The sequence below is a fragment of the Lissotriton helveticus genome, chromosome 1_1, assembly GCF_964261635.1.
Source record: "Lissotriton helveticus chromosome 1_1, aLisHel1.1, whole genome shotgun sequence".
Classification (NCBI taxonomy): domain Eukaryota; kingdom Metazoa; phylum Chordata; class Amphibia; order Caudata; family Salamandridae; genus Lissotriton; species Lissotriton helveticus.
In genome coordinates this window covers 508,250,453-508,267,614 of record NC_136057.1, presented here as the reverse complement: position 1 = coordinate 508,267,614, position 17,162 = coordinate 508,250,453, and the positions used below count along the sequence as shown (strand labels likewise).

Here is a 17,162-nt window from a genome sequence, read left to right as displayed (position 1 = left end):
ACTGGGAATCCCCAAGGTGAAGCCAGGCATCACCGGCGTTGATGGGGCCGTTGTGGAGATTAGGCAAGCTAATGCCCAGAGTTGCCGAGTGGGACCCCAGTTTGAGTAGGCACCGAGGCGAGAATTGTCGAGTCCGCTTACCCTGGTCCAGGACCCTGCCGCGTCGGGAATTGAACCCTGGTCCCGGGCCGACTTCTGCTCCCGGGTCTGCCGCCTCTAACCAGTGAGCCACACCACTCAGCATGTGAAACAAAGAGTGCAAATGGAGCCACCAATCAAAAAACAAACAAGCACGGAAAATGCAACAGGACTCTTATTTTACGCGAGCCCTGTTGCATTTTAAACGGAAGTGCGGGCCCTAAAGAAGGCACGAATGGGAGGGGGTGGTTGTGGTTGAAAAATGTACAGACTGTGGGAGGGAATGGGTAGAGGCAGGGGAATAAATCGTTTTTTACAGTAAAGGGGCTGATAGCCTCGGAAGAATAATAATGACGACATGGCCATTAGGAGGCGGGACTAAGAAGCTAAAAACCAATCAGAATGCTCAATTTATGATGGAAGCCAATTAAACTTATAGATGGAAAGTGGGTCGGAGCTTCCCCCAGCTATAGTGTATACTGCATGCCTCACAAACTGAGCAGCGAGTTGCGCTGCAACTCTATATGCGAGACCTAAAATAGTCAATTCCGTTGTGTGAGATGAATAAAAAATTTACATGTGTATCAACTTAAATATAAAATTATAAATTGTACATATTAAGTAAAAATGAAACAAAAAACATAAATAATGAAACCGGAGACGGAGTCCACCAGAGCAAACTGCTTTATACGGGGCTGGCAGAGTGCTCACTCTCAAAGAAAAGGAGGACCGACGTTAACAAATGAGCAGATCACACCACAGTCCGGTGCCGCGCTTTACTCATAATCATAGTTGCATCAGCAGTAAGAAGTATTTTTACCACATTTAGGAAGTTAATACGATGGGGAGATTCGGAGAAATGTACTCGGATGACTCTTACGCTGCTCAGTAAACGGCTGACGATCGTACGCACCTCTTTACATAGATGTTACTGTTTTGTGTGACAAATTATACATATTGCGGTGCCACTATAAATGTATTTAATACACATCAAAGCATAATTGGCTACACATCTGTACTTTCATTAGCACCGCTGCATAACGCTAGATTAAGACCAGGACTAGTGCAATGATATTCCCTGAACTATTTTCAACAAAAGGTGCCTCTTCATCAAATGGGCATAACCGGAGATGCTCAACCCAACCCCGTGAAAAGAAACCCAGTGTTATTTACATCGATTTATGGCTTATTTGCCCCCCCTCCCCACACACACACACACAAAAAGCGTACAGAAACCGAAAAACTACACAACGTGGCACTTCGTTTGCATACATTACAAAATGCCAAATTTGATGCATCCGAAAAATCGATGGATCCCAAGATTAATTTTTATATCTGTATCATTATTTGGCATATCATTTGTTAACCAACAAACATAAAACTTGGGAGAAAATACTTACTTGCTTTGCACGGATGAGGTCACTTGAGAAAGCATGAGTAAACCGGACACCATTAAGAAACCTGCCCGCAGCGTCCGCCTGCCTGAATCCCATCTCAGACAGTGGTTCATCGATACCTTGACCTGAAAGAAATTGAAACACAGAAAGTGGTAGAAACTCTCTTAGGAAGATTAAAATCATTCTGATAACACAGTAGAGACATTTTGTTCGATCTGGCATCAACTAACAGACTGCCCTAGAGGTGTTATGGTCTGACAGAAGTTTCACATACTTAATGAGGACTCTGGGTGCAACAGAAATTGGCTCAGAAAGCACTTTATGATCTAGAAAGATTGTCCATGGGGTGATACATACTGGATAAAAACAAGTGAGTACATGGGCAATTTTCAGCCTGAACCTTGCTAATTAAATTGTTTGAATGGACAAGGATCGGGTAATGTTGAGATCAATGTCACCTACCAAGAGTCAGGTTGACAAATTATTTATCAAATAAATAGTGAAAGCATAAAGGCTCGCGAGCTAAACATCAATAAAACAGTCTCACTGGAATAAAAAACAACAAACACAGACAATTCGTCCAAGAAAGCCTCACAGGAAAAAGGGCAATAGCTAATAGCCATGGAGGATTACTACGTTCAAAGTACCACAGACAAGCTCTGTGGTCCGCATCAGACTTAAAATGTTTTTTTTTTTTTTTTTTAAATGTTTCAAATTCTTCCTCACTTTACAAGAAATTCTGCGAACCCATAAAACATTACTAGAAACAGAACTGGTGAAACAAAACACACGATCGTATGGTCCCTTGTCACGTTACTTTACTAGAAGACTCATAATTAGTTGTCATTGCTCAGTTTAGTTACCAAAGAGATGTCAGTGTTTCATGCTGCAATAAGTCAATGATGTCAAAGGAGGTAAGAGACTACTGACGTTGCTTTGAAACTTTGACTACATCATACACGCTAGGTGCCAAACAACTATAACATTCCACATGCTTATTAGAAAACATAGTAAATTCACTTCATTTAAAGTGATGATTTTGAACGCTAAATCACATTCAAAACATGCTTAAGAAATTTGAGGGAACATTCCCGATAATGACAGACAGCTTCATTATTATTAAGGACTGGCTAAAAGAGCATTTTGGAATTGTAGTGACTGGAACAAGGCACTACACAATTCAGAGGTAAGGGCGAGGGCTTGAAGATCAGTTCTAAAGTCACATTCTAGAACAAATGGTTTCACTTTCTGTAGAAGAGAGCTGTACCAGACCATCTGCTTTTCTTGCAATGTATTCCTTGAGGTGAGGTTGCTGTCCAGAATGAATCCAAGTGGCTTGGCATTCATCGAAAGTTTGGGTCCAAAGCCATAAATGTTTAAGTCCTTGAGGTTTTAACTGTTTGTTGTTCCTGGCAAATAACAGGAGTTCTGCCTTAGCTGGGTTGTGCTTCACATAGACACTGACCATCCATATCTGAATGATGTGCAGGCAGTGTTTGAGGTGTTGGATGTCGGAGGTAGAGAAGACTTTCAAGTAGAGTTGTCAATCATCGTTATATTGGTAAAACTTGATCCAATTATTGGTGAGTAGAGCACCAAGTGGCTCCATGTAGAGTTTGAAGATTAAGGGGGACAGTATGAAACCCTGGGAGACTCTGCAGGTGATCAGGATTTTTTCGACCAGGACGAGCTCATGTGAACAAACCGGTTATGGTCAGAAAAGTTGAACTAGAGCAAGTAAGGACACTGTCACTGAATGCCAATGGAGACTCCAGGGTGTGAATTTTGACTACTAGCCTCTTCCCTGCTCCTTTATCTCACCAGGCTGGGGTGGCTCGCACATGAAGCGTCAAGCGGGAGGCCTTTTGGTGGTGTGTAGCCAGTACAAACTGTACAGTCACAAATCCTTCAGCCTCACTTAAATGGCACAGGGCCCATGCATACTTTAGGCATGATGTTGCCGAGAAAGGTTAATTGGCTCAGTAAGTTTTGAATCAATAATCTGAGTTGGACACCTAGGAAGAAGGTTAAGGGCCTTATTATGAGTTTGGCAGTCCTCTTGTTGGCACGTCACTGCCGTACCGACAGGAGGACAGACCTCTCTTTTGAAAGCCAAATTAGGTTCTCTTTGAGATAGTATTCAAACAAAATAGCGAAAAAGACATCTAGGCGCAGAAGTATCGAGTTTAAAATATCGTGATACAAATATTAAGCGAAAAAATATAGTTGGCAAGATTATCTATTTTAAAGTAAGTAATATTGACGTTACAAATATCTATGTTAATGTCGATGTTCAAAATATTAATGTTGTTAATATGTTTACGAAAATATTGTTAATACAAGTTTAATAATTTTTTGGTATTTCAGTATATATTTTAATTTTATAGGTTATAAATAGTTTGTATAATTGTTGTAGTTTGTAAATTTTAGTTATTTTTAAATTTAATTTAATAGTTTATTTGTATTGTTAGTGCCGTAGTGAGCTGTGAGGTTTATAGAGGGGTACAGGGTGGGAAGTAAATTAATTATAATGAATCAATAACTTTTACTTAATAATACATATTTAATTGACGATTATGTTAATTGTGTAACACTTTTTTAAATACGCTAATTTTTTGGGTGCAGGTTGTCGGGTTTATAGGGTTGGAAGCAATTTAGTTATAATTATTTAATTATTAATCATGTAATTGATAATTATGTACATTGTGTAGTCAATTTTATTTCTTATTGATATTTTTGGTGTGGGTTGTGGTTTTTGGAAGGGTAAATGTTATAAATGAAATGAATTATAATAATTTTAATTATTAATTATTTAAATAATTATGTCAATTGTGTAATTGAGAAAGTGTTTACGTTCTATATCAGGTGCATGTGTTTGCAGTGCAAAAGGGTAGTAAGTTAATGAAACATACTGTATTATTAATTTATTGTTAATTGTTTAATTTATAATTATGTAATTACGTTTTTTAAATTATATATTAGGTGTGCATTTTTTTGTAGATATAAGGGTGGGAAGGTAATTAAATATAATTATTGTATTAGTTAATTACTATTGTTTAATTGATAATTATTGAAAAATCTTAATTATTTTAATTTTAAGATATATATTTGGTGTGTGTTGTTTCCATTGTAGAGGTATAGTGTAGGAAGTTATTCGAGTAATAAATGTAAAAATAGTTACTTATTGTTTTACAAAGTTGCTATTTATTATGTTGTGTGTTAATTGTGTTATGCTTTTTATTTGTAAATTACATTATATTTGTTGACTGTTAGGATTGTGAAAATATAGTGTGGTATTTTAAATATATTATGATTTGTTTTAATTTAAAACATTTGGTACATTTTGTAGTTTTCTTATTTTTGTAAAAATATATATATTTTAAATGTGACTACTTATATTTGTTGCTATTTAATGTAGTTGTTCAAATATTTGCCTTTGTTTGAATACAACTGCTCTCTCTCTAATGTTGCACAAACTAGAGTGGCAATAATAAATGTTACCCCTCCACTATTCAACGCTTTCTCTATTGTTGCACAGACTGGAATGGGAATAGTAAATGTTACCCCTACTGAGGGCAACTCTTTCCTACCTGTTGCACAGTGTAGTGGGAATAGTAAATGTAACCCCTCCGCAATCCAACACTTTTCCTACTTTTGCACCAACTGGAGAGGGAATAGTACATTTTACCCCTCCTGAGACCAACCATTTCTCCACTGTTTCACAGACTGGAGTGGGAAAAGTAAATATTACCCCTCTGCAATCCAACACTTTCCCTACTGTTGCTCCAATTGGAATTGGAATAGTAAATCGTTATCCCTCCTGAGTCCAGCACTTTCCCTACTGTTGCAGCGGCTGGAGTGGAAATAGTAATTTGTATACCTCCTGAGTTCAACATGTTCCTTACTGTTGCACCAACTGAAGTGGGAATAGCACATTTTATCCCTCTGCTATCCAACAGTTTCCCTATTGCTGCACAGACTGGAGTGGGAATAGTACATTTTAGCCCTCCTGATCCCAACGCTTTCCCTACTGTTGCAGAGATTGGAGTGGGAATAAAATATGTATTAGTCCAACAATGTTATAATTTTGTTTATATTGCTTAAATGTATATTATGTTTTGGAGTATTAAATTTGTATTTATTAATATTGGTAATAGGTAATATATTTTTAGGAAAATTAATTTTTTTATATCGTTTACTTTTTTATGTGTAATTAAATTGCTGTCTTTTTAGAATTTATTTCCAGTTTATTTGTTAGTTGTAAATGTATGTATATATATATATATATATATATATATATATATATATACATATATACATATATATATATATACATATATATATACATACATACATACACATATATATATATATATATATATATATATATATATATATATATATATATATATATATATATATATATATATAAATATATAATTCAAAACAGAGTTACCCCTTGAGGAAAAGCCGCTTCAGGTAGGTTAAATCGTTTCTTTATTGCACATGAAGGCTGCATACAGGTATTGAGAGTTGTCATCAGGTAATAGGAACCGCAATTTGCCAGACGCGTTTCAAGTCAATAAGACCCTTCTTCAATGGCAGCAGTTGGATTGCATCACAAGACCGGTGCCATGCAGCTACTTAAATTCGACATTCACCGCCCCAGTGGGCGTGGCCACTTCACAGGCCTTCTGGTCTTTGTAGTTTGCACTATTATACTCCAGTGAGTCAGTTTTTTGTGAGGCATGCTTATTCATAGTAAATCACAGTGGGGGGATGCACACCTTCCAATATTCTGCTGCATACTCGCTCCTTCGTGTGGAAAAACTACCTCCTTCACTGGCGACGTTACTTAACTTCACCGAAGGAACACTGCGCTTCACAGCTGGGCTCTTCCGCGACCGAGGCAGGCCGCTCAACATAATTCAAAACAGAGTTACCCCTTGAGGAAAAGCTGCTTCAGGTAGGTTAAATCGTTTCTTTATTGCACATGAAGGCTGCATACAGGTATTGAGAGATGTCATCAGGTAATAGAAACCGCAATTTGCCAGATGAGTTTCAAATCAATAAGACCCTACTTCAATGGCAGAAGTTGGATTGCATCACAAGACCGGTGCCGTGCAGCTACTTAAATTCGACATTGGCCGCCCCATTGAAGAAGGGTCTTATTGACTTGAAACGCGTCTGGCAAATTGCGGTTCCTATTACCTGATGACATCTCCCAATACCTGTATGCAGCCTTTATGTGCAATCAAGAAATGATTTAACCTACCTGAAGCGGCTTTTCCTCAAAGGGTTACTCTGTTTTGAATTACATATAAATATATATGTATATATACAATCCACAATCCTGTTACAACCTCTTGATAAGATAAGAAAAATCAGGTACGGACCACTTTGGTAGTTCAAAAAGTGCAGTGCTTTATTCTTCATCTTCCAGCAACACGACGTGTTTCGACCGGGTTTCCCCGGTCTTGATCACATGACATGTTCAAGACCCCATAGTGAATTTAAACAGTTGCAACTAGAAATCGGCTCCTCCTAACTTGCTCATAGAACTCGATAACAGACTAATACTGCACGATGTACTAGGCTAAAACATACACAGAAAACTGCTATATTTCATTGCATATAAATTTTCCCAATTAATCCGCTTCCTCTGATATACATTAATTGGATAGATAGTCTTCCTGAAATAAATAGGATATTAATACATATTCGAATTACTTGGCAAGTGCCCATATCAAAGGTAGTGTTGAGATAGCCTGGACAGTCATCGTCATATCCAAATTGTACTTCGTCTGCTGATAAACTAAAGTGCACAGTGCCAAAATATATGCCACAAGAATTCAGGAACAAATGCTCAAGCAACTACATGCGTGATAAAAAGTAATTTCAAGTCAACTATTAATACATAATTGACTTACTTACTAAATGTAAACAAATAAATAGATAGCATAGACAGATACTCTTGAAATACATCTACACGGTAAAGTGCTCAGTGCAAAAATTCTAAATCGGTACCAGAATTGTATAAAGCCAATTGGCCGAGAGCTAAAGTGCAAAAGCCTTATAAAATGTGCAAAGAAACGCTGTGTTGTAATAGGACCATAATCCATAAGTCCTACTACTGCAGTACTTTTCATATTTCCATATTGAACAATAATATGCAAATATCCCCTATCAACTAAATCAGTATTCACCAGATCCCATACTCCACAGACACCGAATAAAAACCCAGTAAAACCAGAAAACTAATAAAACCAGCTAAAATCCGATAAAGATAAGGTTAAAAAAGATCCAGAAAAAAACCCAATCAAGTCTGAAGGGGTGCATAAAAATTCCATATTACAAATATAGCAGCAAAAGATATTTAAACAGCCCATACATGATTGCCTGAATTCTACATTATATTTATAACTAAGATGCACAGAGCGCTGAGCTATAAACACAATCATTGAAATTGCAATTTAGTGACCAGTAAGATGTTTTATAAAAAGTTGTACAGATCATCTCCAGTGTTCAGGCCATTAGGAATCTTTGTGTCTAATTGTAAAATGTATTGACTCTCCAGTTGCCGCAGCTTCCTTTCCCTATTACCCCCTCTTTGTGACCTGGGGACTGCCTCTATTACAAAATAACTGAGATCTTTCAAGTTATTCTGATGAACAAGTTTACTGGAGTCTGAATTTACAATAGCACGGAGATGCTGTAAAATCCGATTAAAAAATTGGAGCCAAGTGCTTCCTACATATTGGAGGTGGCATGTGCATTCCAATACATTTACCGCATGGTCAGTTTTACAAGTGAATGGTCCTTTAATTTTACATGGTGTCTGAGAAAACACATCTAGATATTAATGTTTATTCACTCCGAACTTACAAGCCCTGCAGGAACTGCATTTGTAAAAGCCTGTTCAGTTCGATAGCCAGTTGCCCTTGTTGACTACCTCTGGAATGGTTATTACAAGGGCATCCCTCATCGAGGGTGCCCTTCTAAAGGTAATAGCTGGCGAGTCATTGAGTACCGGGGCTAGCGTGATATCGGTTTTTAAGATGGGCAATTTCTATTGCTAATGTTCCTCACTTGCTTCTCTTGACACCTGTAAGTTGTAATCAACCTGACCACAGTACCCTCATTGATTGGAACACTAGCTCTCGCTGATGCTAAACTCCCAGAATTGGTTAACCGGGCTGGTTCACTCACTGTGTTGTGCATTTTAGTCAAAGCAATCTGCAAATCTTTCATTTTGTATTCTTGGGCCGAAACCTTTGCACAGAGTCATCCAGACACTTTGTTAGGTCATTATTGCTGCTATATATTCTCTTAATTCTTAAAAACTCCCAGTAGGGGAGGCTTTTAATAAGGTGACGGGGATGGGCGCTGGTTGCGTGCAGTGTTGAATTCCCTGCTGTAGCCTTTCTATGCAATTTTGTGTGTATGCTGTTGTCTTTAACATATATTTCAACATCTAAGAATTCAACCCTTTCATTACTGATGGTAGCAGTGAACTCAAGATTCAATGTATTATTGTTAATCTCATCAACAAAGTTCTGTGCAGAATCTCTAGACCCATGCCATATTATGCACACATCGTCTATAAAGCGCCACCATTTGATGACATTAGCAGCATATTGCTCCCCATGGATGTGGCAGAGGACATGCTTCTCCCACCAGCCAACGTGCACGAACGCATAGTGGGGGAGAAACATGCCCCCATAGCCACACCCCGTACTTGCTGGTATACTCCGTTGTTAAATAAAAAAACAATTATTGCATAGGCACATCTCAATAATTCTTAGCAACATTTTGTTATGCAGATTGAATCTTATATATTTACTGAAAAAAACATAGGTTTTACAGACGTTATATTTAGGAATTAGCATTTAAAAAACTTTGGAAATTTACTTAATAAAACATAGGTTTCAGGGATGTTATAGTTAGTTGGACATTTGACTCATATAAAACCAGAGAAATTCGCCTGTTATAGTTAGTTGAGCAAACTATAACTTGTGTGCCCGCAATGCACTGCTGATCATGTCACATATTACATCACTCATGAGATGGTCAGTGACATCCCTGATGACATCATTGATGACATCATCTACGGGATAATCCAATGCACATACTGATGCCCTAATATAAACTTTGATACACCCATTCTAAAATGCAGACTACTATTTTTGAAACCATACACACAACAATGCCATATACTACATACCACTCACTATTTCCTAGGTCTACAAACACATCCAGTCACTTATACATGTAGTTACTCATCAATACAGTACTATAATATGCACTCATACATCTATACACGCAGTAACACTCCGCCAATCATCCATAGAGTTACTCACACACCTAGTCAATGATGCAAAGAATCAATCACATACCCATTTACTCATGTATACAGTTAAACACACTAACTCCGCAAGTTATAGTTAGCTCAACTAACTAGAACATGCACATTTCTCTGGTTTTATATGAGTCAAATGTCCAACTAACTATAACATCCTGAAATCTATGTTTTTTTTAATGAATTTAAAATGTTTTTTAAATGCTAATTCCCGACTATAACGTCTGTAAAACCTATGGTTTTTTCAGTGAATTGCTAAGGTTTTTTAAATGTTAATTTCATATTTTAATATTTATAAAACCTCTATTTTTTTGGGAATACTTTGGAACTCTATTATACTTTTTTTTTACTTTAAAAATGATGTAATGTTTTATATCTTCCCCGAAAAATATGCATATCTTTTTTTTTTTTTTATAAAACTGCAGTCCCCTACCGGTAGTGTGCTAAGCACCATCACCACGTGAATCCTATCCGCCATATTGCTAAAATCGTAAGTGATGTGAATTTAGTATATGACGGGTTCGTGGCACTGCGTCCCGCGTAACATCATATACCTATAAGGTCGCACCAGCTGCTACTTTGGTATCTGACGGCTACGCAGTACCAAGCCACGCATTACGTCATGTACGTATGGGGTCACGTCCGCTGAACGTTGCGTATGAGACGAGTGTACGCTGCCAGGCCCTGTGTTACATCATAGACGTATGGTGTTGCACCGGGTACGACATTCCCTCTTTTTTTTTATTTCTCAAAACTATATCTAAATAACTTTAAAGTGTATATGAGAGCAAGCGATAATCTAAAATATTTTAAACATATATTTCTAACTGTATAAACTTATATTATGATAAATATATTTTCTCAAAATCGCGTTGGGAGCGGCTTCCTTGCGCGCTCGATGCGCGATTGCCATGTGACCTTAAAAAAAAAACATTTGATTGGTTCATAACATTTCCCATTGTAACAGATGGAGGACCCCACCCAGATTAGTCATTCTCTCTACAGCGGTTGATGAGACACACCCCTTCTGCTTAGAGCTTTTTCGTAAAGTGTTTTTGCTCTGTACACATATCTCATACTACACACAACATGCAACGCTCATCTAGATCAATATTCATGCTCTGTACATTTGCCTTCCACGTGTGATGGCAATGCATCTGAAACGTTACATCAAAAAACAAATGTGTGTTAAACGATGCCCCTGGTGTGTGTGTGTGTGCGCACATTATTGTGCTGCCTTTCGGCCTGGGTATTAGTGACTCGAAGGGGTATCATCTACCACGGGCAGAGTGGATATCCTAGATCACGTGACAAACAGTAAAGAGTAATGTATAAATTTGTGTTGCAGTATGCTCTGTTGTGAGGCTTTACCAGTATAGTTGTGTGTCATATGTGAGACTTTCAAATTCATGTTTGACATGCATTTCTTGACTGTAATGAGCGTTATCACTATGTATGACGCAGCCTCACTACTGATCCTCCCTCCATCCGAGCACATTCACATGTGTGCGCCTGGCGATAGCAACACTTTCAATAACACAGCACACCATTGGCATAGGTCTCTGCGCATATCCACAAGCTTGACAATGACATGTGATGTTGTCCATTCAATGTTTTCGAACAGCATCTCATTAGCGATAGTTGACGCCCTCCCGGTACATGCTACATTAATGTAAATTGCGCATTCTGCGACGTCAAAACTGCAACAGAAACACACATAGGTACACTTCCTGGCCAGACAGGAACTGAAGAACGGCCTGGTCCCTGGGATAATTATTCACAACCCTACGCTGGCCTAGCGTACCCAAGCCCAGCCCACTTTGCGTACATATAAATAGGATAACGACGCCACATGTCCCAGTTCTTCTACACTGCCTCAGGTGATATGGCCGCATCCACCTTGCATATCACAATGCGCAATTAAAAAAGGGATCCATGAGATGTACACCATCCTGCAATCAACACTACATATGAATTGTGAACACTGCTGCCCGTCATGTTTGAACACACAACAATGACAGCAGGTGAGCAGTGGGGCCTGGGTGCTCAGGGGCTGCAATTGAGTGCTGTGCTGCGGGAGAGGTGGGGTGCATCAGCCTGGATGCGCAGGTGCGAACAAGCGGTGTTGCAGTGCGTAATGATGTGATCTCTGACCTCATTCAGTCACATCTCTGTCTCATTTGAAGGACCTGCTGGAACATACTGAAGGCCTGAGCTAGCGGGCACCGCTGCCCTACAGACATGTGGCGTTGGCTTTTGTAACACTGAAGTGAGCTAATTACTAAGTGTATATGCACACAGGCTTGCGCCACTGCATTACACGCACACATTATGCTACTAGCAGGAACTCTGTTCCTTTGTATGTAAACGTTGGCATAACATTTTATTATTTAACCTTGTCTATTCTCGTGCACTCCAACTCCTCTTTGAACCACGATTACCACTAACAGTTGGTAGATCGTACTTCAAGTAGTAAGGATGCACTCAAATGGTGTTCTCTATTAAGCTTGAAATAAACCTTCCTTTACCTCAAGACATTTCCAGCATTATATTATTTCTTCCTTTTCAGACACAGAGTTGCTCGCCCCAAAATGGGAGGAGCGGGTGCTCACCTCGTCACGATTAGCCTGGGCAAAGCACTACGCTACACTTGCGTAGTTTGCGAAGTTTGCGCAACTTCGCACTAAGCGAACTGCACATAGCACAGTGCAAACACAGTAGCGTACCGTAGTGCAGCGGTCATTTTTTGCTTGCTCGCGGTCCTCAATGTCAAGTTGGCGACCGCAAGCAAGCAAAATGCCATCCTGGTGAGACTTTTTCCTTGTTCGCGATCAGCAACATCAAGTTGCCGATCACGAGCGTGGAAAATAAACCTCCCGGCGAGATTCTCAACGCGCGGAGGTCAGGTTTATCATTGCAAGTGGTCGCAACCGCTCGCGATGAGAAACTACCAGCCCGCGTTGAGAAAGCTGCCGCTTGAATACAAATCTCCTCGAGCGGCAGAAAACTACAGCTTGCACTGTGCAAGATGTCACTTTCAATGACTGCACAGTGCCGGATGCTTGCCCGCACTGTCCAATCATTGAAAACGGCATCTTGCACAGTGCGAACAGGGTACTACATAGTTCGCATAGTGCTACGCATAGTTCGCGAAGTGCACTTTGCGTAGCTACGCGTAGCGCTACTTCGCGAACTACGCCCAGGGTTAGTCATGATGCCCTAGTCATTCTGACGCCTTCCATCGTGGTATCAAGACACTGTCCCCGACCAGAGACCTGCTGTGCCACCCTGACAGAGGCACCCCGGAGTCGGAGCATGCATCGGCACGTCGTTGGCCACAACGTTGATGGCAGGTGAGCAGTGAAGCCTCGGTGCGTAGGAGCTGCAATTCAGCACAGTGCGAGGGAAGGGGCTGGGGTTCAGCAGCCTGGGTGCACAGGTACAGGCAAGCGATGTTGCCGTAGATAATAATGTAATCTCTGGCCTCATTCATAACTGTTTAATTTTAAGGACTTGCTTGATCGCAGTCTTTCTCGCGGACCCCACGTCCCAGTCACACGGGTGATGGGAGGTGAACAGTGAGGGCTGGGTGCAGTAGGCGGACGATCTGCCTCCTCCTCCCTCTGTTCTTTTGACTCTCCCTCCCCTTCTCCCTTCCACCCACTCCCTCTCTGTCCCATTCTCACTATCTTCCTTTCATTCTGACTACCTTTATTTTTCTCTTGGACATGGCACACATACTTATGTTTCTTTTTTTCAGATTTTGTACGCTGCTTCTGGAGGAGTCCCACCCACTTATTTCATGTTATACTGTTATTTGTTCGAATAAAGTTGCGTTTCCATTTATTTGTGTTTTAATAAAGGTTATTATAAATAAGTGAGTGTATGGGTCTTCGCTTTCTGACAACACTTGTCTGTAGTTTATTGTGAAAATCGGCTGTTTATAGGAGGTTATGAGGGAAAACATTTGTAATTTTGTGGTGCACCTACCAAATAGAAACCAATACACTATTAAATAAATGAATCCTGCGTAATTCTACAACTGCAAGGGTTCTATGAGTGTATCACTTTATAACACCATGAGTACTGCCCGTGTGATTACAGAACCAATGAGTCACTGCCTAGAGCCACAAAGGCTTCAGGGAATGGCGAGGCCCACCCTGCATATTTAAGTAAATCCCCGGAGGGTGGCGATCCCGGACTAGAGTTGGCCCCGAAGCACCCTGAAAAATTAGTAAACAATACCCAGGGACGTGGCGATCCCCTATGCTGCGAAACGTCTCTGTGCTCTCCCACGCCTAATTTACATGTGAGATTAAAGTCCCCAGTGCTGCAGAGACCCCGCAATATAATAATAGGATTGGCCCCGGAACATTACCCACGAGGGGGCTCATTTAAATGACCTGGTGAGACCCCGCTTCATTTTTTTTCCATTTTTACCATCCGGATCAGCTCTATTAAAGCGATACAAGGTTTTCCTCCTCTAGCTTCAACGAGGCAAACAAGGATTTGCTATCACAGGGTGGAAGCCATGCACCCGCCCTCTCGCAGAATCACACACCGGGACATTGTATGAGCTGCGCCTGGGAGGTGGCGCTCCCTACGACCATAATGCTTTGTTTACTGCAAAACTACAGAATTAGTATAAACGCATACTAACACTACTTGTAGTACAGCGACCAGAGTGTACTGAAGAGGCACAGGAAGCCCAAAATCTAAAAATATAAATCCTACCAGAGGACGGATGACATAGTTCAATGAGCCGACGACTCTTGTATGAGTAAAAACCGCTTCACAAAGAAAACGGGTCTTCAGCGCAACGCAAGCAAGGTCGAAATATTGGCGAGTGCTGCCTTCTTTTTACCTTCTCCCGCTTGTCGCCAAATTTATGTAGTGAAGAGGCAGACAGCAGTGGATCCGATAAGTAGATTTATTGCAGGAAAACAAGACAGCTTAAACAGCCACCAACAGGAGCACTCAGCAAGGTACCGTGTACAAACTCCCCAAGGTTCCCCTCATGACAGCCTTACAGTCTATCATTACATACTTACATTCTACTAGCATTACATACTAACATTTTACTATGACTTACTTTACAATACTACACAGAGCACATGACTTTACAGCAATGAGCTCATGGTTTCATCCACGACTCTTGAGACCGGTAGGGGTGAGTAGTTTGCTTCCCACTCCCTATATTGTATCAACGCAAACTAACACTACTTCCACAGGTATGCTACACCGCCCAGAGCACATCACTTTAGAGCAATGGGCTCACGATTTAGGCTCACGGTTTAATCCCAGAGTCTTCAGACTCGTCGGCGTGAGTAGTTCGCTTCCCACTCCCTGTATAGTATAAACGCGTACTAACACTACTTACATAGTTATACTACAGCGGCCAGTATGCTACAGCGCCCAGAGCCCATAACTTTACAGCAATCAGCTTGGTTTGATCCCAGAGTCTTCACAGTGGTATGTGTGAGTACTTCACTTCTGGTATAGTATAAACACACGATAGCGGTCAGTAGTTCGCTTCCCACTTCCTGTATAGTATAAATGCCTACTAACACTACTTGCATACGTATGCTACAAAGATCAGAGCACATCACTTTAAAGCAATGAGCTCACGGTTTAGGCTCTCTGTTTCATACCCAGGTGTAGCAGCATCTCATCTCAGCACCATGTCACTCTGTGCAACACCTCACTTTCAGACCGGTAGCAATGACTACTTCGCTACGCACTCCCCCACAGAGGTTCCAGTGCTCCTATCCTCTTTCCTACTCTTTTCGCACATTTTCCCCTTACTCGTTTCAAAGAAATCACAAAATGGAGGTCAACATTTCCTAGTTGTAACCGCTCACAGCGCTCGCAACCAATAAGCAGCAAGCTCGTGCTCGTAACGCCCCAGCCAATCAGATGGCAGAATTCCCAAATATCGATATCTGTAAATTTCTATATTTCCTCAAAAGTACTAAACGGATTTACACCAAATAAACAAAAGCGTGCTTTCTAGACCAAGACCCTTCTCCCTGCCAAATTTTAAGTAATTATGTTCACCCGTTCGACTTGTAGCCTTGTCTAAAGTTTCCTATGGAAGTTGCATGGAGAAAACACGTTTTGGGACCCCCCTCTTTTCTCGGCCCCCCCTTGACGAATCACCCCCATAGTTTCAACATAGGAGCTGATATGAACAAATAATTATTTTGGACACTTTCATGAAGATTCATCAAACGACTCCAAAGTTATAACCAAAACAAAAAATGTTCTTCCTATGGAAACTTGGTCCTAACTATAACTACCTACTGGCAACCGCCAGTAGGTTGTGTGTGTGTGTGTGTGTGTGTGTGTGTATGGAAAATGCTACTTACCAGTATGCATCTGTTCTTGGCATGTTGAGCTACAGAGTTGTACACTTAGCATTAGATCGCCACCTGGTGTTGGGCTCAGATGATTGCAGGTTGTTGTTGTCTTGGAAGAAGTCTTTGTAGTCAAGAGATAGGTGACTCCCCCTTGGACAATACTGCGCATGGGCATCGGCTCCATCCTTAGATTGTTTTTCGCCATGATAGGAAATGATGGAGTTAGTATAAGTAAAGAAAAAAGGATGTCCATGCGTGTGCATCTAAGTAAGATGAAAACTGGAACGGATACAAGTCCCGGGAGGGCGTGTACAACTCTGCAGCTCTACATGCCAAGAACAGATACATACTGGTAAGTAGCATTTTCCGTTCGAGGCATATGAGCTGCAGATTGTACACTTAGCATTGATTGTACAGCAGTGTCTCTCCTAGTGGTGGTCGCTTGTATACGTTGCAGTGGCTTGAAAGAGAGTTTTAAGGACAGCCTGGCCTACTGCAGCTTGCTGCTTGGCTTGCACATCAACACAATAGTGTTTAGTGAAGGTGTGTGGTGTAGACCAAGTTGCTGCCTTACATATGTCCTCTATGGGTATGTTTCCTAAGAAAGCCATAGAGGCTCCTAGCTTGCGAGTGGAGTGCGCTCTAGGAGGAACTGTTAATGTATGCTTAGCCTTTAGATAGCATATTTGTATACACTTTACAATCCACCTTGCGATCCCACCTTTAGAGATGGGGTTGCCTTTGTGTGTGGAGGAGCGAAAGATACAAACAGTTATTTTGTTTTCCTAAAAGATTTAGTTCTATCTATATAGTATAGAAGAGCTCTTTTAACATCTAGAGTGTGTAAAGCCCTTTCCGCTACAGAGTCTGGGTTTTGGGAAAACACAGGTAACTCTACGGATTGATTTA

The 17,162-nt window shown here is 40.5% G+C and overlaps 1 protein-coding gene across 2 annotated transcripts in view; it reads right to left on the bottom strand.

Moving 5' to 3' along the window:
• TIGAR (TP53 induced glycolysis regulatory phosphatase) overlaps positions 1–17,162 on the bottom strand; it is a 254,178-nt gene that overhangs the window by 126,684 nt on the left and 110,332 nt on the right. For both annotated transcript variants that reach the window (XM_078673963.1, XM_078673962.1), the window contains one exon: positions 1,539–1,660. In XM_078673963.1, the coding sequence (XP_078530089.1) occupies positions 1,539–1,660 (122 nt within the window). The remainder of the gene's footprint in view (positions 1–1,538; positions 1,661–17,162) is intronic.